We start from the raw sequence: 20,253 nt of genomic DNA, 5'->3' as shown, positions 1-20,253 counted from the left end.
AACCCCCATTGCTCTGAGACCCTCTCGGGACCCCTCCACGACCGCCCCTTCGCCCCCACACACCCCCCCCGGGGTGCCCCAGGACCCTTCATATCCCCAAGCTCCCCTTGGGGACCCCTCATTGTCCCGAGCATCCCCCGGGACCCCCCATGACCCCCAGCGCCCCCCCGTCAGGGTGTCCCAGAACCCCCCATTGCCCCAAGCTGCCCCCCCAGGAGCTCCCATCACTCCGAACTACCCCCCCCCCCAGGGGCCTCCATCACCCTGATTGCCCCCCCATACCCAGGCTCATCAGGGTGTCCTCAGTCTCAGGGTCCCCCAACTCTGGCAGGGCCCCCCCCACCTCCAGCTGCCCCTCGGGAGGGGCTGGGGGCCCCTCCAGACGCTTGAGGGGGGCCCTGGCTGCAAAGCGGGGGTCCGGCCCCCGGGGGGACCCCCCGAGGGGCCCCGAGCTCAACCGGGGGGGGCGTCCCCAACGGGAGTCTCGGCGACAGCGGGGTCCCGGCTCGTTGGGGGGACCCTCCCCTCTAAAAGCGATGTAGGAGAAAGTGAGTTCCCGGGGGGATCCCCGGGATCCCCCCCCCGCCGTCGTTGCCCCGTCTTCGTCCTCATCCTCCTCTTCCTCCTCTGGGGGCTCCGGTGCCGCCTGCAGCTCGGGGAAGTCCGACTCCTCGTTGCCACCTTGGGGAGGAGGGGAATTTGGGGGGATCGGGGGGGTGGGGGCACCTCACCCCAGAGTTGTACCCCAAAATGGGGGGGCTCGGCCCCGCTCACCCTCTGTGGAGTCCGGCGTGGTGGAGGCCGTGGATGGAGCCTCTTCTGGAGGGGGGCAGAGGGGGTGGGGGGGGTGGGAGCCCCCCCGTGTCCCTATTGCCCCCCTCCCGCAGCACTCGGGTCCCCCTCAGTGCACGGTGCCCCCCTAAACCTGCTCCAACCTTCCCAGTTCCTATGCCCCCCCCCCCCGACACACCCTGCCCCCATGTCCCATCCCCGGTGTCCCTGTGCCCCGGTACTCCCGGTGCCTCTATCCCCGGCCCCTCCCGGGGCCCCATCCCGGGTACCCCCTATCTCCAGCCACTCCCGGTACCCCATTCCCGATGCCCCCATCCCCGGTCCCTCCATCTCGGTTCCCCCATCCCCGGTGCCGCCACCCGCAGTCACTCCCGATGCCTCCGTCCCCAGCCCCTCCCAGTACCCCATCCCCGGTGCCCCCATCCCCGGTGCCCCCATCTCCGGCTCCTCCCAGTGTCCCCATCCCCGTATCTCCATCCCCAGCCGCTCCCCGTTCCTCCATCCCCGGTTCTCCCATCCCCGGTGCCTCTATCCCGGTTCCCTCGCCCCCGGCCCCTCCCAGTGCCCCATCCTCGGTGCCTTCATCCTCGGTCCCTCCATCCCCGGTGCCTCCATCCTCGGCCCCTCCCGGTGCCGCCGCCCCGGATACCTCCGTCCCCGGACCCTCCCGGTTACCCATTCCCGGTGTCTCCATCTGCAGTACCGCCATCCCCGGCGCTCCCATCCCCGGTGCCTCCATCCCCGATCCCCTCCCAGCGCCCCATCTCCGGAACCCCCATCCCGGTTCCCGCATCCCCGGCCCCTCCCGGTGCCGCCGCCCCTCCCGGTTCCCGATGCCGGTGCGTACTGCAGTGGGCGAAGCCCAGGACCTGCCCCATGGCGGCGGCCCCCGCATGGGGCTCCCGGTTGCCCTCGGCCCCGTTGCCCCCGGGCCGGCCCCACCGCGCATCACCGCGGCGCCATGGCGAGGCCCGCGGCGGCGGACAAAGGGCGGCGGCGGCGGCGGCGGCGGGGGCGGGGCGGCGGCGGGCGGGGCTCGGGGCGGGGCCGCACCGGAGCGCCGGGAACCGGGAATCGAGGCTGACACCAGGCATTGGCACCGGATACCGGGCACTGGCACCGGGCACTGGGTACCGGATACCGGGTACCGGATACCGGGCACTGGCACCGGGAACTGGCACCGGGAACTGGCACCGGGCACCGGATACCAAGCACCGACGCTGGGAACTGGCACCGGCCACCGGAGCCCCTCAGTACCCCTTGGAGTCCCCAGAACCCCCCAGAGCCCTCCCAGTACCTTCAAGACCCCCCCAGTATGTCCCAGTGCTGCCCAGTACCTGTGAAAGTCCCGCAATACCCTCTCAGAGGCCCTTCCAGAGCCTCCCCGTACCTCCCAGTCACCCCAGTAACCTCCCAGAGCGCCCTAATACCTTCCAGAGTCCCCAGTACCCTCCCAGTGCTCCCAGTACCCTCTCAGAGCCTCTTCAGTACCTCCCAGTGCCCCCAGTCCCCGTAACTGGGGACACCGGGTGGGCACTAGTGGGGGAGGCACTGGGAGTACTGGGGGTACTGGCGGTACTGGGGGTACTGGGCACCCGACCCGCCTGGGTGAGGCCCACCCATACTCGTTGCCCTTTTAAGAAGGCGGAGGCTCCCCCGCCACCGTTACCGGGAGGGGCGTGGCCTCACGGGAGGGGTGGGGCGGGGCCGCGGGCCGGGACCGGCCGGTCCTCCCACCCCCGCCGCTACCGGAAGGGCCCGGCCTGGCCCCAGCGTGTTACCGCCGCTGCCAGCATGAGGTGAGCGGCTGGGGCGGGGGGTACTGGGAGCTACTGGGAGCACTGGGAGCGGGCACTGGGAGCGCTGGGCAGCACCGGGAGCGGGCACTGGGAGCGCTGGGGGCACCGGGAGCACCGGGAGCGGGCACTGGGGGCACTGGGAGTACCGGGAGCGGGCACTGGGAGCGCTGGGGGCACTGGGGGCACCGGGAGCACCGGAACGGGCACTGGGGGCACTGGGAGCACCGGGAGTACCGGGAACGGGCACTGGGAGCGCTGGGGGCACCGGGAGCGGGCACTGGGAGTACCGGGAACGGACACTGGGAGCGCTGAGGGTACTGGGAGCACCGGGAAGCACTGGGAGCTGGAACTGGGGAACACCGGGAACTGGTACTGGGAGCACTGGGGGAACTGGTGGGCACCGGGAACTTGTACTGGGAGCACTGGTGAACACCGGGAAGCACTGGGAGCTGGCACTGGGCAAACTGGGGAGCACCGAGAACTGGTGTTGGGAGCACTGGGGAACGCTGCTAACTGGTACTGGGGGAACTGGGGAAACACTGAGAACTGGTACTGGGAGCACTGGGGAGAATACCGGGAAGCACTGGGAGCTGGTACTGGGGGAACTGAGGAACACCGGGAACTGGTACTGGGAGCACTGAGGGAACTGGTGGGCACCGGGGACTGGTACTGGGAGCACCGGGAAGCACTGGGAGCTGGCACTGGACGAACTGGGAGCAGCAGGAGCCGCCCCGGTGATGGATGGGACCCCCGGGGGGCGTGTCTGTGTGTGTGACAGCGGGGACACCCGGGCCCGTGGGTCGTGTCCCCCCCGCCTCAGTTTCCCCGTGGCGGGGGTTTCGGTCGGTCCTACATAAACACGGCCCCGCGTGCCCCCCCCCACCCCCCCACCCGGATGTCCCGGCCCGGGCCGGGGGAGGGGCAGCGCTCGGGCGCCTGGGTCCTCCCCCCTCCCCCTAAGGAAGTGGGGGAAGGGCAGGGCCCGGACGCCCGGGTCCCCTGTGGAGAAGAGGAAGGAAAAAGGGGGGGGCGGGGGGAAGTGTTGGGGTACGCTTGTGGTTTGGGTGCTTGGGGGAGGGGGGGCAGCGCCCATGGGTGCCCCACGTATTGGGGTGCCCCATGCATGGTCCTGGAGGTCCCCCCCCAACTGTGGGGGTCTCCCCCCAAGGGCTTACCCATGTGGGGGGTGCCCCCACCCAGGCGGTGACTGCGTTGGGGGGGTCCCCACACCCAGGGTCCCTAAGTTGGGGGGTCTGTCACCCTGGGGGTCCTGAGAAACCCGAGGGGGGGTCCCCAAGTTGGGGGGTCTGTCACCCTGGGGGTCCCGAGATTCCCTCACCAGCAGCCCCCACACTCAGGGGGTCACCGCTTTGGGGGGGGGTCCCACGCCTGGGGGGGGTTCCTGTACCTCGAGGGTCCCACCCCATGGGGGGTGTCCGTGCCAGGGGGGTCCCACCTCATGGGGAGACACCCACGCTGGGGGGGGTGCCCACCCAGACTTGTGTGTCCCCCCCCTCAACACCCCGCAGCGAGACGGTGCTGTGCAGTGCCCGGGCGGTGGTGCTGCTCTACGATGACACCCACAAACAGTGGGTGGCAGCGGGGGGGGGTCCCCAGACCCTCAGCTGCGTCCAGCTCTACCACCACCCCGGCGCCAACGCCTTCCGCCTGGTGGGGCGCAAAATGCAGCCCGACCAGCAGGTGAGGGTGCCTGGGGGGCACCCATGGGGGGGGGGGGGGGGGGCATGGGGAAGCCCTGGCTGTGGGGGGGGCTATGGGGTAATGCTGAAGATATGGGGGGGCTACAGGGCACCCGTGGGTGCAGGGAGTTATGGGGTGACACTGCACCCATGGGGGTGGGGGTTATCGGGGAACACTGAGAATTGGGCACCCATGGGTGCAGGAGGGGCTGTGGGGCACCTGTGGGTGCTGAAGGAGCTACAGAGCAATGCTGAGTACGGGGGGGGAGGGGGTTGGGGCACCCATGGGTGCAGGAGGGGCTGTGGGTCAACACTGGGTATAGGGGGCGCATGGGGCACCCATGGGTGCTGTGTAGGGGCTACGGGGCAATGCGAAGCTTGAGGATGCTCTGTGGGCCACCCCTGGGTGCAGGGGGTCCCCCTGGGTGCAGGGCTGCCCCCCAACACCTGCGTGACCCCGCAGGTGGTGCTGAACTGCCCGCTGGGGCGGGGGCTGCGCTACAGCCAGGCCACCCCCCAGTTCCACCAGTGGCGGGAGGCCCGGCGGGTCTGGGGGCTCAGTTTTGGGGCCCCCCATGAGGCCGCTCCCTTCGCTGCTGCAGTCCTGCGGGCTCTGAGGGCCCTGGAGGAGGGTGAGTACTGGGGGGGGTGTGGGGGGGTGTGTCATTGGGGGCACTGTTGGGGGTCCTGACCCCACAGCCTTGCTTTGTCTCTTCCCCCCCCGCCAATTCCAGGCACCCCGCTGTCCTGGCCGGACCCCAATGGTCCGTCTCTGGAGGAGCCTGAGCAGCAGGAGAGGTGGGGACCTCCAAATTGGGGGGGGTGCTGGAGGGGGGCACCATGATGTTGGGGTGCTCCCCATGCCCATGGGGGGGACTGTAGGTGCTGGGGGGCCCCCCATGCTCTGGGGGGGCTGTGGGTGCTGACTCTTCCCCCCCAGGCAGGTGCCGGAGGAGCCCGAGCGCCATGTGGCGGCTGCAGGTGGGTGACGGGGGGGTCCCCTCCCTCCGTCGACACTGGGGATGGGGTCTGTGTCCCGTCCCGTTCCCCCCCCCCCCCCCCCCGAACCCCACCTTAAACCCCTTTTCCCCCCCAGGCACTCAGGCCGTGCCCAGTGGAGGCCCCCCCCTACCTCCTGGCCCCCCACCGCCCCCGGGGCCCCCACCACCCCCCGGCCCCCCGCCAACCACGGGGGTCCCGCCGGCCCCCCCCTTGCCGGTGGTGGCAGGTGCTGCCCGGGGGGGGGCCGGGGGGGGCTCTGGCTTTGCTGCTGCCATCGCGGGGGCTAAACTCAGGAAAGTCGGCAAGGTGAGGGGAGGGGCACAATTGGGGGGGGCGGGGGGCAGTAACCGGGGGGGGTCCGCATCACCCTTCTTCTTCTGGCAGGATGAGGCACCGGGTGCGGGGGCCCCCCCTGCACCCCCCAAGGGCGAGAGTGCCCGGGGGGGGGCCGGGGGGGGGTTGATGGAGGAGATGAGTGCCATGCTGGCCCGACGGTGAGGGGGGGGGGGGGTACCCCACTCTGCCCAGCAGACCCCCCCCCAAAGTGGGGGCACCCCTGTACCCGCGCTGACACCCGCTCTGCCCCCCCCCCAGGAGAAAAGCCACCCTGCAGGGGGATAAGCCAGCGCTAAAGAGAGACGAGGACGTCACCAGCGTGAGTGCCCCCCCCCCCATTTCATTTTGGGGGGGCGCTCCGTGTGTCCCCCCCATTCCCCCTGCCCCATCACAAGGGCAGTTAATCCCTCTGTCCTCCTGTTGGACCCCCCCCCCCCCCCCGCGCCGTGTCCACTTGCCCCTCCCCGACCCCCCCTCTCTCTGCCTCCCCCCCCCGCAGGACGAGGCGGAACCGGGCACTAGGACCCCGGGGCAGTCCGCGGGTGAGCGGCGGGGGACTACAACTCCCAGCGTGCCTCGCGGCGCGCCCCCATGGCCGGGCATGCTGGGAAATATAGTCCGGCGGGCGGGGGGCTCTTCTGGGGGGAGGAGAGGGGGGTTTTGGGGGGCCGGGGCCCCCCCTCACCCGCGGCGCTGTCCCCGCAGAGCCCGTGCGGAGGCCCTGGGAGAAGGCCAGCTCCACCCTGCCCAGGTGGGTTCTGCTCCAGGGGCTGGGGGGGGGGTTGGGGGTGGGGGGGCGTCTCTAGTACCCCCGGAGCAGGATTTGGGGGGCAGTTGTTGGGATGGAGAGGACAGATGCCAAGATGGGGGGTACCCAGGGAGGTCCCCAACATATTTCTGTGCCCGCCCCCCCCAGGATGAAGTCGGCCACCCCAGCTGCCCCTGCCGACCCCCCTGGCCCCGCTGATGAGCCCAACCTGGAGCGAATCAAACAGGTACCAGGGTCGGGGGGGTGGTCTGGGGTGGGACGTCATGGGGGGTCCCCCCAAATCTTCTCACCCTGCACCCCCTCCCCCCCACCAGGAGCTGCTGGAGGAGGTGCGGAGGGAACTGCAGAAGATGAAGGAGGAGATCATCGAAGGTGGGGGGCCATGGGGGGGGCTCATAGGGTGGGGGGGGGCACGGGACAAGAGGAGGGAATAGTGGATTGGGGGGACGGGGGCAACTGGAGAGGTAATTGGGGGACACACCCCCGTGACGCTGCATTTCTCCCCCCCCAGCATTCGTCACGGAGCTGCGAAAGCGAAGCACGCCCTAACACCCCCCCCAAGCCCCCCCAGCATGGGCCTGGATGGGGGGTGGTCCCCCCTACTTCCTCCCCCCCTTCCCACCCCTCAGCCTCACCCCCCACATTTCACCCTCCCACTGCCCTGGGAGGGGGGGCCTCTGGGCCGGACCCCCCCAGGCTGTGCCTTACTGGCCGGGGGGTGGCCAAAACAGCCCCCCCCCACACTGTGCCCCTCTCACTGCCAGTTTGGGGACCCCTTTTTTTTTATACTTGGGGGGGGGGGACAAATGAGGGGTGCCCCCTCTTCCCCTCCCAAGGTCTTTTTTATGCCACTTTTGGATTTTTCACCTTTTTTTTTTTGCATTTTTTGGTTGGTTTTTTTTTTTTTTTTTTTTGAGGGGGAGGTTGGGGTGTGCCCCTCACCTGCCACGAATAAATGTGGTTGTTTTGTATGTGACACCCGTGTCCTCCTCTGTGTCACCCGTGGGGCGAGGTCTTCCCCCCCCCCCCCCCCCCAGTCACACCAATGAGAGGGACAGTGGGGGCTTTGCTGTGCTTTAATGGCATGTGCCACGCCCCCTGCAGAAGCCCCGCCCATGGCAGCTCCCCACCAATCACAGGCCAGTCCTGGGGTCGTGGCCCCACCCCCAATTCTGACCCCACCCCTTGAGCCCCAGGGGTTAGGCCCCGCCTCCAGCTGTTGGCTCCACCCTCCACCCCCTGAGCTTGTGACCTCCCCCATGGTCCTAGCCACGCCCTCAACATATGGCTCCGCCCCAAGCACCAGCTTAAAAGGCCAGGCCACGCCCCTTCAGCATGCCCCCCTGCTCTCCTCCAATCCTCAGGCAGTGCACAGGCCCTGCCCACCCCAGGCCCCGCCCACAAGCGTTAGCCCCACCCCCTAGTTGCAGCCCACCTGAAGGCCCACCTGCACTCCAGGCCCTGCCCTGCGTGGCTCCACCTGAAGCCCCGCCTCCAGGCCACACCCCCCGCCACTCCATCCGAAGCCCCGCCCACCCGCACCCGCGGCGGGCAAGCCCCGCCCCTCACCTCGGGGCCCCGCCCCCAGAACCCTATCACCGCTCTCCTCTACCAAGCCCCGCCCCTAAAGGAAACGGCGGGAAGAGCACGAAGGCGCTTTTAATGGCCGGGTCCGGTGGGGGCGTGTCCTCCGGCGCTGGGGGCGGGGCTAGAGCCGCCGGGGGCGTGTCCCGGGGGCAGGCGCGCCGCCATGGCGTCCAGCTCCTCCCGCAGCCGCTCCAGCCGCTCCCGCAGCTCCCGCAGCGCCGCCGCCTGCTCGTCCTCCCGCCGCCGCGCCTGCCCCGCCTGCCGCGCGTACTCCAGGTAGAGGCAGAGCCCTCCCACGCCGAACACGATCGCTTCCCCCAGCAGCTCCGCTCCCAGCTCGGCCGCCGCTTCCTCGTTCAGCGGTTTGATGGCGGCGCCGCGGAAGCCCATCAGCCGCATCTTGGCGCGCATCTCCACCCAGTGATACACTGCGGGGGGACGGGACACCGGCACAACCCGCCCCGGGGCGTGCGCCCCCCTCCCCGCCCCCTCCGCTGCCCCGCCCCGAGCCCCGCCCGCCCTCCCGCCCCCTCCCCGCCGTGTCCTTCCCCCCGCCGGGCCCGGGGCCCCCGCCCTCACTCACGCTGGGCGGGCGGCAGGCAGATGTAGGCGCGGAAGAAGGGGCTGGCGCGCGCTCCGGCCTTGATGCGGGCCGCCAGGGGGCGGCTCAGCTGCCGCGCGCCCAGCGTCAGCAGCTTGGCCAGCGGGAACGCGCCCGCCACCATCCTGCGCCGCGCGCGCGCGCCGTGACGTCACCGCGGCGCGACCGAGGGGGCGTGTCCGGCCGGGCCTTGGACACGCCCCCTCCCGCCGCCGTGACACGCCCCCACGTCGCCTTGGCAACGTGCGGCTGCCTCCAGCCCCGCCCCCCACACGCGAAGAGACGCTCGAACGTCGGGGCACCCGTGGGTGACACTGAGGAACCGGGGGTGATGCTGGACCCCCTGGGGCACCCGTGGGTGACACTGGAGCACCCGTGGGTGATGCTGGACACCCCAGGGACACTCGTGGGTGACATTGGAGCACCCGTGGGTGATGCTGGATCCCCCAGGGACACTCGTGGGTGACACTGGAGCACTCTTGGGTGATGCTGGACACCCCTGGGACACTCGTGGGTGACATTGGAGCACCCGTGGGTGATGCTGGATCCCCCAGGGACACTCGTGGGTGACATTGGAGCACCCGTGGGTGATGCTGGATCCCCCAGGGACACTCGTGGGTGACACTGGAGCACTCTTGGGTGATGCTGGACGCCCCTGGGACACTCGTGGGTGACATTGGAGCACCCGTGGGTGATGCTGCACCCCCCAGGGACACTCGTGGGTGACATTGGAGCACCCATGGGTGATGCTGGACCCCCCAGGGACACTCGTGGGTGACATTGGAGCACCCATGGGTGATGCTGGACCCCCTCAGACACTCGTGGGTGACACTGGAGCACCCGTGGGTGATGCTGGACACCCCAGGGACACTAGTGAGTGACACTGGAGCACCCGTGGGTGATGCTGGATCCCCCAGGGACACTCGTGGGTGACACTGGAGCACTCTTGGGTGATGCTGGACCCCCCTGGGACACTCGTGGGTGACAGTGGAGCACCCGTGGGTGATGCTGCACCCCCCAGGGACACTCGTGGGTGACATTGGAGCACCCGTGGGTGATGCTGGACCCCCTCAGACACTCGTGGGTGACATTGGAGCACCCGTGGGTGATCCTGGACCCCCCTAGGACACTCATGGGAGACATTGGAGCACTCGGTGGTGATGCTGGAACCCCGTGGGACACTCGTGGGTGACACTGGAGCACCCGTGGGTGATGCTGGACCCCCCTGGGACACTCATGGGTGACATTGAACCCGTGGGTGATGCTGGACCCATTGGGACACTCGTGGGTGACACTGGAGCACCCGTGGGTTATGCTGGACCCCCCTGGGGCACTCGTGGGTGACACTGGAGCACCCGTGGGTGATGCTCCTTCCCCCGTGGGTGACCCTGGTTCCACCCACCCGTGACCCTGGAGCTCCTGGCTCCCCCCACCCGAGATGGGGGCCACGTGGGCCAGGCTGCACGCTACCGCCGGGTCACGTTGCTCTGACTGAGCCCCTAGCCGGGTGCCCCCCCCTTCTCCCCCCCGTGCCCCCGCCCCTCCCGTGGGCGGCGCCCGCCGGAGCCGGTGCCGGTGTCCCGAGGGCGGCGGAGCCCCGCGCCGAGCCGGTACCGGGGGTCCCGGAGGTGGGGTCGGGGGGCATCGATGCGGGGGGAGGCACTGGAGGGGCCCGCGGGGGTGTCGGGGTGACAGGGGAGCAGCGGGGGGACACGCGTGGGGGGAACCGACCCACTGGGGGAACCCAGGACAGCGCGGGGCCGGGGGGGAAGAGACACCGGGGCTGGGACCGGCATCACTGGGGGGGGGGGGGGGGGGGGGTCGAGGGGAGTGTCGGGGTGAAGCGGAGGGGACAGGGGGACACTCTGAAGGGGACACGCGTGGGGGACCCGGGACACTGCGGTGGGACAAAGGGCAGGTGGAGGAGGGACAAGGGATACTTGGGGGGGGGGACAAGGGACACCGAGGTGGCACCAGGACGAACCGGCATCACCGGGGGGGAGGTGGAGGTTGGGGGGGTGATCACCGGCTGCCCCGGCTCCTGGTTCCCACGCGGGTCCGCGGATCTGGGGGGGGGGGGTGTCGGTGCCGGGGTGGGTGTGTCCCCCCCTCCCCGGAGGGACCCAGGTGTGCGGGTACCACCTGCGGCTCCCTGGTAACGAGCACATCAAAGGTGGGGGGGCGGTGCTGATAACGGGGGGAGATGACACACGACACTGGTACCCCCATCCCTCCCTGTGTCCCCCCCCACACCCCCCCAGGAGCTGCTGTCACCATCATGGGCCACCAGGCAGTGCCCCCCGCCCTGCTCAACCGGGTCCTGCGTGGGGCAGAGGTGAGACAACCCCCCCCGATTCCCCCAACTTTACACCCCGGGGCTCCCCTACTGCTGGGACCCCCCCGCTGCCTCATTGGGACCTCCCACCCCACCCCCACACCGTCACCTCTGCGTCCTCCCCCCCCAAAACCATGATGGGCCCGTGGTGGTGACCCCATCACAGTGAATCCCACGGTGGTGTCCCCATGCTGGTGTCCCCGGGAGGGGGTGACCGTGGTGGTGGTGGCACCACAAGGGGGGGTGTGTGTGCGTGTCCCCAAAAAACGTGTCCCCTCGCAGGAGGAGCGCTCGGCCCAGGCAACACTGGCTGCTTGGCGCGAGTACCGGCACGCCTGCGAGCTGCGCCTGCGCCTCGACCCCCCAGCACCCGGTCAGTGGGGACGGGGTGGGGGTGATGGGGGGACACTGGGGACACCCTGACATCCCCCCCCATGTCCTCCAGGTCCTGTCTGCAACCGCAGCTTTGACATGTATGCCTGCTGGGGGGATGCAGCCCCCAACAGCACTGTCACCGTCCCTTGTCCCTGGTACCTGCCCTGGCACCACCGAGGTAATGGAGGGGGGGGGGTGTGGCACCCACCCCAGGGTGCCCCCGGGTGCCGTGGAGTGACGGGCTGGGGTGCTCAGTGCAGGGCGGGGTGGTGGCTCGGCGCTGCGGACCCGACGGGCACTGGGTGACAGATGAGACAGGGCGGCCTTGGCGGGACCATTCGCAGTGCGAGGACCTGGCGCAGGAGCAGCCGCTGCAGGTGGGGGCTGTAGGGTGCCGCGGGGTGCGTAGGGTGCTGTAGGGTGCCGCGGGGTGCCACGCTGGGAGATGCCATGCCGGGATGTGTCACGCTGCGGTGCCGCGCTGCACCGCGCTCTGCACCACGGCATGTGCCGTGCCGCTCCGCTGTGTCTCTCGCCGTGCCCTGCTGTGCCGCGCCGTGCCCCGGGCCGTGCCCTGTGCCGTGCCGGGCCGTGCTGTTCTGTGCCGGGCCGTGCCGTTCTGTACCGGGCCGTGCCGTGCCGTGCCGTTCTGTGCCGGGCCGTGCCGTACCGTACCCCGGACCGTTCCTTGTGCCATGCTGGGCCGCGCCGTGCCCCGTGCCGGGGGCTGCGCTGCACCGAGTTGACGTGTTGCGCCGCGTCGTGCCGTGCCACGCACCGTCAGGCTGTGCCGCGCTGTGCCGTGCCAGTCCTCTGCACCAGGATGGCAGCGTGCTGGGCCATATGCCACGCTGTGCTGGGCCATACGCCGTGCTGTGCCATGCCAGTCCTCTGCACTGTGATGACACTGTGCCGTGCCGTGCTGTGCCATGCTATGCCATGCCAGTCCTCTGCACCATGATGGCACCGTGCCGTGCCGTGCCACGCTGTGCCATGCTGTGCCGTGCCAGTCCTCTGCACCATGATGTCACCATGCCGTGCCGTGCTGTGCCATCCTGCACTGTGCCATGCCGTGTGGCATCATACCACGTCACGTTGCCCCACACCATGTCCTGTGCCACCTCCTGGGGCGTGGTGCCACCTCCCTGTCCCCCGTGTCCCCTGTCCCTGCAGCGTCAGGCCTGGCTGCTGGAGCAATTCCGCCTCCTCTACACCGTGGGCTACTCCCTGTCCCTCGTCGCCCTCCTTCTGGCGCTTCTGCTGCTCCTGCTCTTCAGGTACCCGCACCGGGGCACCCTTGGGTGCTGGCGGGGCACCCAGCGGGCATTGCCACGCTGCCACCGCCCCTCAATTCCGCAGGCGCTTGCGTTGCACCCGCAACTTCATCCACGCCAACCTCTTCCTCTCCTTCGTGCTGCGGGCGGGCGCCATCCTGACGCGCGACGCGCTGCTGCGGCGACGCCTCCGCCCCGGCCCCGGGCACCCACTGCAGCTGCTGGGCCAGCAGGTGGGCACCCATGGGTGGGGGGGGGAATTCAGCTGTGCTGGGACCCAAAGGTGGGGGCTGCTGCCACCACTGTGCTGGTCCCATTGCGATGCTGGTGTCACCGTGACGCCAGTGTTGGGGTGGCGGTGGGGGTGTCCCCGTGGCAGGCGGTGGCAGGGTGCCGGCTGGCCCAGGCTCTCACCCAGTACTGCGTGGGGGCCAACTACGGGTGGCTACTGGCCGAGGGACTCTTCCTCCACAAGCTCCTGGTGCTGGCAGCCTTCTCTGGTGAGCGCTGCCTCCCTGCCTTCCTCCTCCTCGGCTGGGGTGAGCCTGTCCCCGTGTGTGTCCCCTCCCTGTCCCCACCGTTGTCTCCACACCCCATCCCCAACTTTGTCCCCACCCCTCCAGGAGCCCCTGTGCTCTTCGTGGTCCCATGGGTGGTGGTGAGGTACTTCTATGAGAATGAGGGGTGAGGCTGCTGGACACCCCCCCCATCCCCATTTTGTCACATCTGGGGGACACTGTGATGTCCCCAAGAGGGGACGCAGGCATCTGGCTGAGGTCCCCCCCCCGGCAGGTGCTGGGAGCGGAACGAGAAGCCGGCGGTGTGGTGGATCATCCGCTGTCCCATCCTGATGGCCGTGGCGGTGGGTGACATGGGGGGGGGGGGTGTCACCATCCCGGGGCTGTGTCCCCACTGCAGGGGGACGGGGGGGTTTGACACCACCGGTGTCCTCATCCCCAGGTGAACTTCGTGGTGTTCGTGCGCATCGTCCGCATCTTGGTGGCCAAAGTCCGGGCGCATCAGGTGTCACGTGGGGACACCAGGGTCAGGTGGGGACATGGGGACACCAGGGTGTGCGTGGGGACACGCCACACAGGTCGCACACCCTGTCCCTGTCCCCATCGTGTCCCCGTGTCCCCGGTGCAATGTCCTTGTGCCCACCCCAGCCCCGTGTGTGTCCCCACGTGTGTCCCCATCCCCGCAATGTCCCCAAGCGAAGTCCTGAGCGTGTCCCCATGCACGTCCCTGTCCCCAGAACACCCTGAGTGTGTCCCCGAGTGTGTCCCCGTGCATGTCCCTGTCCCCACAACACCCCGAGTGTGTCCCCATGCCTGTCATGTCCCCAAACATCTCCCTGACCATGTCCCTATTCCTGTGACATCTCCAGGTGTGTCCCCAAGTGTGTCCCCATTGTCTAATGCCACCAAATGTGTCCCTGAGGGTGTCCGTGTCCCCATCCTTCTCTGAGGGGGTTCCCTGGAAGTGTCCCCATCCCCAAGCATGTCCCTGAGGGGGTCTCTGTCCCTGAGGGGGGGGTCCCTGGGGGTGTCCCTGGGGGTCTCCCCATCCCCTGGGGGATGTTCCTGGTTGTCCCCAAGCATGTCCGTCCCCCCCCCGCAGACTGGCCAGGTCCACACTGACGCTGATCCCGCTTCTGGGGGTGCACGAGGTGGCCTTCGCCCTGGTGGGGGAGGGCCAGGGGGGGGGCACCCTGCGCCTGGTGCGGCTCTGCCTGCAGCTGCTGCTCTCCTCCTCCCAGGTGCGGGGGGGACACTGGGGGAGCACTGGAATGGGGGCTGCGTTGGGGAGTGCAGTGGGGGGTCGTGGGGTGTATGATGGGGGGGCTGCAGCGTGGTGGTGGGGTAACGGTGGGGTGGGTGCTGCTGCAATGGGGGGGGCTGCACTGTGGGGGGGGCTATGATTGAGGGGAACGACTGGGGGTGTAATGGGGGGGCTGAAGAAGGGGGTGCAATGGGGCAATGTGAAGGGGGCTGTAACGGGGGCTCCATGGGGAGCTGCAAAGGCGGAGGGCTGCCATGGGGTGAGGATGCAGGGGGGGTGGGTGCTCAGGTCCGGGGGGGTGTTGGGGGGTCACATATGTGTGTGTGACTGCATGCACCCACATGTCTGGGCGCACCCCCACCCCGGGGTGCCCCCTCCCCCCTCATCCCCAGGGCCTTGTTGTCAGCATCCTCTACTGCTTCGTCAACAAGGAGGTGGGTCAGGGCATGTTGCGATGGGGGGGGCATGTCGTGACATGGTGTGACGCGTTGGAGTTGTGACAAGTCCCGGTGCCTGCAGGTGCAGGCGGAGGTGCGACGTGGGTGGCAGCGGTGCCGTTTGGGTGCCCCCTGGCACCCCGGCCCCCCCCGGCCCCCCCCCCCGTGGCACCCGCCGCTACGTGGCTGTGGGGGGGCAGCGCACGGCACCCCCCGATCCCGGGAGACACCCGATTGCTGAGAGCTGCTGCTGAGGCGGGGGGCGTCACCTTTGGGTGCTGGATGGGGAGTCCCAAAAGCCTTTGGATGCTTGGAGGGGGGTCCCTGTCACCTTTGGGTGCTGGGGGGGGGGGCGTCAGGGGAGCTTGGGGGTCCCCTGACACCTTGGGGTGCTTGGGGGAGGGTCCCAAAAGCCTTTGGATGCTGGGGGGGGGTGTGTCCCTGTCACCTCTGGGTGTTGGGAGGGGAGTTAGGGGGGTTTGGGGGGGGGTCCCCTGACACCTTCGAGTGCTGGGGGGTGTCCCCAATGCTTTGGGGTGCTGGGGAGGAGGGTCCGGGGGTCCCCAACACCTTTAGGTGTGGAGGGGGTGTGTGTCCAGGACCCTGACACCTTGGGGTGCTGGGGGGGGGATGAGGTGTCACAGGTGCGTCCGGGCTGTGGGGATCCAGCTTTGTGCCCTAAAGAAACGCGTAACACCCACCAGTGGCTCCTGTGAAATCATCGGGGGGGCTCTGGTGGGGGGGGTGGGTGTCACTGGGTGCTACTGGGCTGTCATGGGTGACCAGGGCTGGCTGTCACTCAGGAGGGTCGTTTGGGGTGTCACCGGTGACTGGCGGGGGGCGGGCTTTGTGGGAGACCAGGGGTGTGGGGGGAGCACTGGGGTGTCAGTGGGAGATGGGACGGTGTCACTGGGAGACCGGGGCCCCCCGTCACCCCCAGACCTCCTTCACGCATGGGCGGCACCTCCCGGCGCCCCCGTTGCGCATGCGCGGAGTCACCGGGGACGGCGGCGGACTACAGCTCCCAGCGTGCTCCGCTCGGCGCATGCGCAGGGAGCAGCGACTGGGCGCATGCGCGGGGCACCCCGGAAGCGGCGCGGAGAGGCGGAGCGGCCGCGCCCGGCACCTGCCCGGTGAGCGGGGGAGGGGCGGCGGCACCGGGCGGAGCCCGGGACGGGGGGGGGGGGGGGGGGGGGGGGGCGTGGGCGTTGGCGGGCGGTGCCCCGGGGCGTGGCGTGGCGGTGGCGGATCCCCAGGGCCGATGTCGGTAACGGCCGCGGGGCCGCTGGGCCGGGGCCCGGGGGAAGGCGGGGTGCGAGGGTGTTCCCGTGTCATACCGGGGACCGGCGTCTCCCACTCGTGACACACCGGGGGGGGTGGGGCCGTGCCCGCGGCGCGCCGAGGGGCAGGCGAGTCCCACCCGTGACACATCGCGGGGAACACGGACGAGTCCGCGCCCGTGGGGACACCGGGGCCGGGTGAGCCCTGGCGGTGCGCGCAGGGCCGGGACTGCCCTCGCCTCGCGCCAGGCTGAGGGCGCGTTCGCGCGTGGGGATTCGCGTGTCCCAGCGTCGCGCGGGGGGGGCGGGCGTGTCCCTGTGTCACACTCGGCGCGGCGACGGGCCCGGCCTCGCGTCACCCACGAGGGTCATCGGCTCTGCCCTCCGCCCCCCCCCCCCCCCCGGGCGGCGTGGGCCTGGCGGGACCCCCGGGGCCACGCGGGACCGTGTCCGCGCCCCTCCCGTCCCCGCGGCCCCGCGGTGGGCGGGGACACCCGGCCACGCCCCCTCCGCCTCGGCCACGCCCCTCCGCCGGCCACGCCTCCAGCCCGCCGCGCTGCCGCCGTCCATATATGGGCATGGCCCGAACGCGGCTCTCTGATTGGCCACCGCCTCGCGCGCAGGGCCTGTCAACAAACGGCTGCCGCCGCCGGTCGTTAAAAGGGCGGGGCGGTGCGGACCCCCCACCCCGGTCCAACCTCCGCGACCCCCGCGGCCGCTTTAAGGGTCGGGCCCGCCCCCCTGCGGGCTGCGCCGGGCCGGAGCCGGTGAGGGGGCGTGTCGGGGGCGGGGCCTAGGGGATGGGGCGGGACCTGAGTATGCAAAGGGAGCGGAGCGTGGGGAGAAGGCTCAAGGGGGCGGAGCTGGGCGGGGTGGCACGGCCCAGTAACGGTACTGGGCACGGTCCAGTATGGCCACGTTAACCCCCCCCAGCCCCGTGCTTGCCCTGTCAGCCCCGTAGAGCCCCCCAAGCCCCACAGTGTCCCCAAAACATCTTTATCGATGGTCTGGACGAGGGGATCGAGTGCCCCCTCAGTCAGTTTGCAGATGACACCCAGTTGGGTGGGAGTGTTGATCTCTCGAGGGTAGGGAGGCTCTGCAGAGAGACCTGGCCAGGCTGGAGCGATGGGCTGAGCCCAACGGGAGGAGTTTCACTAAGGCCAAAGGCCGGGTGCTGCCCTTGGGCCACAACAACCCCCAGCAGGGCTACAGGCTGGGGGAGGAGTGGCTGGAGAGCTGCCAGTCAGAGAGGGACCTGGGGGGTGATTGATGGATAACGAGCCAGCGCTGTGCCCAGGTGGCCAAGAAGGCCAATGGCATCATCCTGGCTTGTATCAGCCCTAGCGTGGCCAGCAGGGACAGGGAAGGGATCTCACCCCTGTGCTCGGCCGCCCCTCGATGAGTGGGTTCAGTTTTGGGGGTCCTCACCCCTAAAAGGCCATTGAGGTGCTGGAATGTGGCCAGAGAAGAACGAAACTAGTGAAGGATCCAGAGAACAAGTCTTAGGAGGAGCAGCTGAGGGAACTGGGGGGGTTTAGTGTGGAGAAGAGGAGGCTGAGGGGAGACCTCCTGGCCCTCTGCAACTCCCTGAAAGGAGGGTGCAGAGAGGGGGGAGGAGTCTCTTGAGCCAAGGACCCAGCGGCAGGCCAAGAGGGAATGGCCTCAAGCTGCGCCAGGGCAGGGTCAGACTGGCTCTTAGGAAGGATTTCTTTGCAGAAGGGGCTGTTGGGCGTTGGAATGGGCTGCCCAGGGCAGGGGGGGAGTCCCCATCCCTGGAGGGGTTGAAGAGTCGGGTTGAGCCAGCGCTGAGGGATCTGGGGGAGTTGGGAACGGTCAGGGTGAGGTTCATGGTGGGGCTGGAGGAGCTTCAAGGGCTTTTCCAACTGAGATGTTTCTGGGATTCTGTGATTTTTATGATTCAAAAGCCACACGCTGGCCCCACACCACCCCGCCAGCCCCACATTGTCGCCAACAGCCTCACCTGCCTTGTATCATCCCCAACACTCCTGTACTCTCCCCACCGTCCCCATACTGTCCCCATCATTCTCACCCTGTCCCCCCCAGCCCCATTCACACCACTTTCTCTCCCGGCAGGCCTGGGCACGGGTGCCGGCAGCCCACGGCGTCGGCAGTGTCGGCGGTGTTGGCAGTGCCATGCTGCCCTGATGGAGCCCAACGCCTTCCCCCAGCTGCAGCTCTGGTGCCCGCGGCCCTTTGGCACTTACTCCCAGAACAAACCATGTCCCGGCTCTGGCTCCACCAAGAAACCTTTCTCCTGCCGTCCCACCGAGGAGCCCGCTGGTGCCCGGGCCCCGTCCGAGAACACGCCACCGGCTCCCACTGATGCTGCCCCAGCTCCCCCGGCGTCGGCGGAGGAAGGCCGGGTGCTGCTGGACACGTGGTACGTTATCAAACCAGGCAACACCAAGGAGAAGGTGGCTTTCTTTGTGGCACACCAGTGCGGTGGCGGCAGCGGTGGTGGTGGCACCAGTGGCCGTGCCAGCACCATGAAGGTAAAGGGCAACTGGGGCAGCGATAGCTCCAAAGCCAAGCGGCGCCGGCGCTGCCACGACCCCACTAAGAGCAAGCTGAGCCCAGCGTGGGCTACCAGTGGCAGGGAGCCGGCTTGCCAGCCTCCTGGCGAACCGTCTGCTGCTGCCGGCGAAGCCCCCGACTTGCTGTCAGTGGCCGAGATGGTGGCGTTGGTGGAGCAGAGGACGGCACTGGCGTTGCAGAGCTTTCCCCGGCCCTGTGGCGCTCCCACCGCCCCGGTTGTCTTTGTGGAAGCAGCCAGCGGTGAAACCAAAGCACCGAGCGGCTCCGACTGCAGCCGAGTGGCCGAAGCTGTCGCCCACTTCGAATCGCGGCAGCGGGAGCACGGCAGCGCCCGCCCCAACGGGCTGTGCCGCCCGGGCCCCGACTGTGCTGCCGCGGCGGCGGCATCGTCAGCCGCAGGTCCCGGCGAGGTGCGCATCGCCTTCCGCATCTCCAGCGGTCGCGAGCCCCGCGCCGGAGCCGCCGCGGCTGAGCCGGGTGCCGTTGGGCGTCCTAATTGCGTCTTTATGAGCTGCGGGACGGCGAGCGGCGGCGGTAACGCCGGTGGTCGCGCCAAGGACAAGATCACCTGTGACCTCTACCAGCTGATCAGCCCGTCCCGCGACGCGCTGCCCAACAACGTGGAGTTCCTCCTGGCCACCGCCGGTCCCAAGGGGGACGGGGACGGCCCTGACGTGGACATGGGGTGTGGCGACGGGTCGGCGAGCGCCGTCAAACCGGAGATGGGCGAAGGAACTGGCGAGGGGACGTCGGCACGGGATTGCGCCTCCAGTTTCCACGTGGACGTGGTGGTGACGGGGGTGGTGGACCAATGCGTCTTCTTTGGCAAGGACAGCGCCAAGAAGATGAAGGAGGAGACGGTGCGGCTGCCGGCGGCGGTGCAGGAGGACCCACCACCGGGGCAGCTCTTCCTCCTGCCTGTCCCTGAGGAGGCGCCGGCAGCGGAGGACACAGAGGCCGGGGAGGAGCCGGCGGCCGTCCCCGACCCCTCGCTTTGCCGGTTGTACCGTCACGTCTCCCACGACTTTTTGGAGATCCGCTTCAAGATCCAGCGGCTGCTGGAGCCCCGGCAGTACATGCTGCTGCTGCCGGAGCACGTCATGGTGAAGATCTTCAGCTACCTGCCCACCCAAGCGCTGGCCGCCCTCAAGTGCTCCTGTCACTACTTCAAATCCATCATCGAGACCTTCGGGGTGCAGGCCACCGATTCCCGTTGGAACCGCGACCCCCTCTACCGCGACGACCCCTGCAAGCAGTGCAAGAAGCATTACGAGAAGGGGGACGTGTCCCTGTGCCGGTGGCATCCCAAGCCCTACCACCACGACCTGCCTTACGGCCGATCCTACTGGATGTGCTGCCGGAGACCTGATAAGGAGGCGCCCGGCTGCAGGGTGGGTTTGCACGATAACAACTGGGTACACCCGGCCACCCGGCGCGACGACGGCAGGTGAAGGGACAAGCGCCGGCGGGCACGGTGGTGGCGGATTTTGGGGACACGGAGCGGGGAGGTTGTCGGTGGCGGTTGCTGGAAAGGGCGGAAGAGAAGGTGGAGAAAACAGAACAAAAACCAAAACAAAACAAAATCATCAAACCCCAAAACTTGGAAGGAAAAAAAAAAAAAGGAACAA

General features: G+C 69.2%; 5 protein-coding genes across 12 annotated transcripts; 3 read left to right on the top strand and 2 right to left on the bottom strand.

The window, feature by feature from the left end:
* Positions 1-282: 282 nt before the first annotated feature.
* Positions 283-2,415, bottom strand: RTN2 (reticulon 2; the record flags this gene model as incomplete). Its single annotated transcript, XM_074852596.1, is given in 4 exon segments — positions 283-681; positions 775-819; positions 1,640-2,019; positions 2,354-2,415. Coding segments are annotated over 4 exon segments (886 nt in total), but the record flags the coding sequence as incomplete, so codon positions are not given.
* On the top strand, positions 2,138-7,374 carry VASP (vasodilator stimulated phosphoprotein). 3 transcript variants are annotated; one of them, XM_074852675.1, is made up of 13 exons: positions 2,138-2,591; positions 4,121-4,292; positions 4,755-4,923; positions 5,026-5,089; positions 5,232-5,272; positions 5,388-5,599; positions 5,678-5,787; positions 5,888-5,948; positions 6,129-6,171; positions 6,335-6,380; positions 6,546-6,624; positions 6,713-6,770; positions 6,910-7,374. In XM_074852675.1, the coding sequence occupies exons 1-13, from the start codon at positions 2,587-2,589 to the stop codon at positions 6,945-6,947; spliced, it is 1,098 nt and encodes a 365-aa protein (XP_074708776.1). In that variant the 5' UTR covers positions 2,138-2,586; the 3' UTR covers positions 6,948-7,374. The 3 variants fall into 3 exon arrangements, 2 of the variants coding, with proteins under 2 accessions (XP_074708776.1, XP_074708775.1); XM_074852674.1 differs by lacking the exon at positions 2,138-2,591 and having other exon boundaries at positions 3,914-4,292; XR_012626667.1 differs by lacking the exons at positions 2,138-2,591; positions 6,129-6,171; positions 6,910-7,374 and having other exon boundaries at positions 3,906-4,292; positions 6,713-6,768.
* A 667-nt stretch (positions 7,375-8,041) lies between these two features.
* Positions 8,042-8,748, bottom strand: OPA3 (outer mitochondrial membrane lipid metabolism regulator OPA3). Its single transcript, XM_074852673.1, has 2 exons — positions 8,569-8,748; positions 8,042-8,413 (listed from the first exon to the last, which is right to left on the bottom strand). Exons 1-2 carry the CDS (start codon positions 8,708-8,710, stop codon positions 8,058-8,060), a joined length of 498 nt encoding a protein of 165 aa, XP_074708774.1. The 5' UTR covers positions 8,711-8,748; the 3' UTR covers positions 8,042-8,057.
* A 1,877-nt stretch (positions 8,749-10,625) lies between these two features.
* Positions 10,626-15,084, top strand: GIPR (gastric inhibitory polypeptide receptor). 4 transcript variants are annotated; one of them, XM_074852671.1, is made up of 13 exons: positions 10,626-10,921; positions 11,204-11,294; positions 11,367-11,474; positions 11,552-11,673; positions 12,470-12,573; positions 12,656-12,803; positions 12,950-13,109; positions 13,194-13,254; positions 13,363-13,432; positions 13,531-13,619; positions 14,191-14,329; positions 14,745-14,786; positions 14,872-15,084. In XM_074852671.1, exons 1-13 carry the CDS (start codon positions 10,790-10,792, stop codon positions 15,028-15,030), a joined length of 1,425 nt encoding a protein of 474 aa, XP_074708772.1. In that variant the 5' UTR covers positions 10,626-10,789; the 3' UTR covers positions 15,031-15,084. The 4 variants fall into 4 exon arrangements, with proteins under 4 accessions (XP_074708772.1, XP_074708771.1, XP_074708770.1 ...); XM_074852670.1 differs by lacking the exons at positions 14,745-14,786; positions 14,872-15,084 and having other exon boundaries at positions 12,950-13,070; positions 13,531-14,314; XM_074852669.1 differs by lacking the exons at positions 14,745-14,786; positions 14,872-15,084 and having other exon boundaries at positions 13,531-14,314.
* Positions 15,085-15,855: 771 nt separating this feature from the next.
* FBXO46 (F-box protein 46) lies at positions 15,856-20,224 on the top strand. 3 transcript variants are annotated; one of them, XM_074852660.1, is made up of 2 exons: positions 15,856-15,922; positions 18,164-20,224. In XM_074852660.1, exon 2 carries the CDS (start codon positions 18,235-18,237, stop codon positions 20,074-20,076), a length of 1,842 nt encoding a protein of 613 aa, XP_074708761.1. In that variant the 5' UTR covers positions 15,856-15,922; positions 18,164-18,234; the 3' UTR covers positions 20,077-20,224. The 3 variants fall into 3 exon arrangements, with proteins under 3 accessions (XP_074708761.1, XP_074708763.1, XP_074708762.1); XM_074852662.1 differs by lacking the exon at positions 15,856-15,922 and adding an exon at positions 16,022-16,267; XM_074852661.1 differs by lacking the exon at positions 15,856-15,922 and adding an exon at positions 16,509-16,836.
* Positions 20,225-20,253: the final 29 nt, after the last annotated feature.

The sequence above is a fragment of the Strix uralensis genome, chromosome 30 (genome assembly GCF_047716275.1).
Source record: "Strix uralensis isolate ZFMK-TIS-50842 chromosome 30, bStrUra1, whole genome shotgun sequence".
Lineage (NCBI taxonomy): Eukaryota > Metazoa > Chordata > Aves > Strigiformes > Strigidae > Strix > Strix uralensis.
The sequence above is the reverse complement of the archived record's forward strand: the minus strand, read 5'-3'. Positions and strand labels throughout refer to the sequence as shown.

What these genes read in the sequence shown, in the direction of transcription:
- VASP (XM_074852674.1), top strand. Translation starts at nt 4,017, where the DNA reads ATGGGGGGTGTCCGTGCCAGGGGGGTCCCACCTCATGGGGAGACACCC. An exon ending in AAATGCAGCCCGACCAGCAG is followed by an intron (nt 4,293 to 4,754) that starts GTGAGGGTGCCT and finishes GTGACCCCGCAG; the next exon opens with GTGGTGCTGAACTGCCCGCT. An exon ending in GAGCCTGAGCAGCAGGAGAG is followed by an intron (nt 5,090 to 5,231) that starts GTGGGGACCTCC and finishes CTTCCCCCCCAG; the next exon opens with GCAGGTGCCGGAGGAGCCCG.
- OPA3 (XM_074852673.1), bottom strand. Translation starts at nt 8,710, where the DNA reads ATGGTGGCGGGCGCGTTCCCGCTGGCCAAGCTGCTGACGCTGGGCGCG. An exon ending in CTGCCTGCCGCCCGCCCAGC is followed by an intron (nt 8,414 to 8,568) that starts GTGAGTGAGGGC and finishes GTCCCCCCGCAG; the next exon opens with TGTATCACTGGGTGGAGATG.
- GIPR (XM_074852668.1), top strand. Translation starts at nt 10,790, where the DNA reads ATGACACACGACACTGGTACCCCCATCCCTCCCTGTGTCCCCCCCCAC. An exon ending in TACTTCTATGAGAATGAGGG is followed by an intron (nt 13,255 to 13,362) that starts GTGAGGCTGCTG and finishes CCCCCCCGGCAG; the next exon opens with GTGCTGGGAGCGGAACGAGA. An exon ending in CCATCCTGATGGCCGTGGCG is followed by an intron (nt 13,433 to 13,530) that starts GTGGGTGACATG and finishes CCTCATCCCCAG; the next exon opens with GTGAACTTCGTGGTGTTCGT.
- FBXO46 (XM_074852660.1), top strand. Translation starts at nt 18,235, where the DNA reads ATGGAGCCCAACGCCTTCCCCCAGCTGCAGCTCTGGTGCCCGCGGCCC.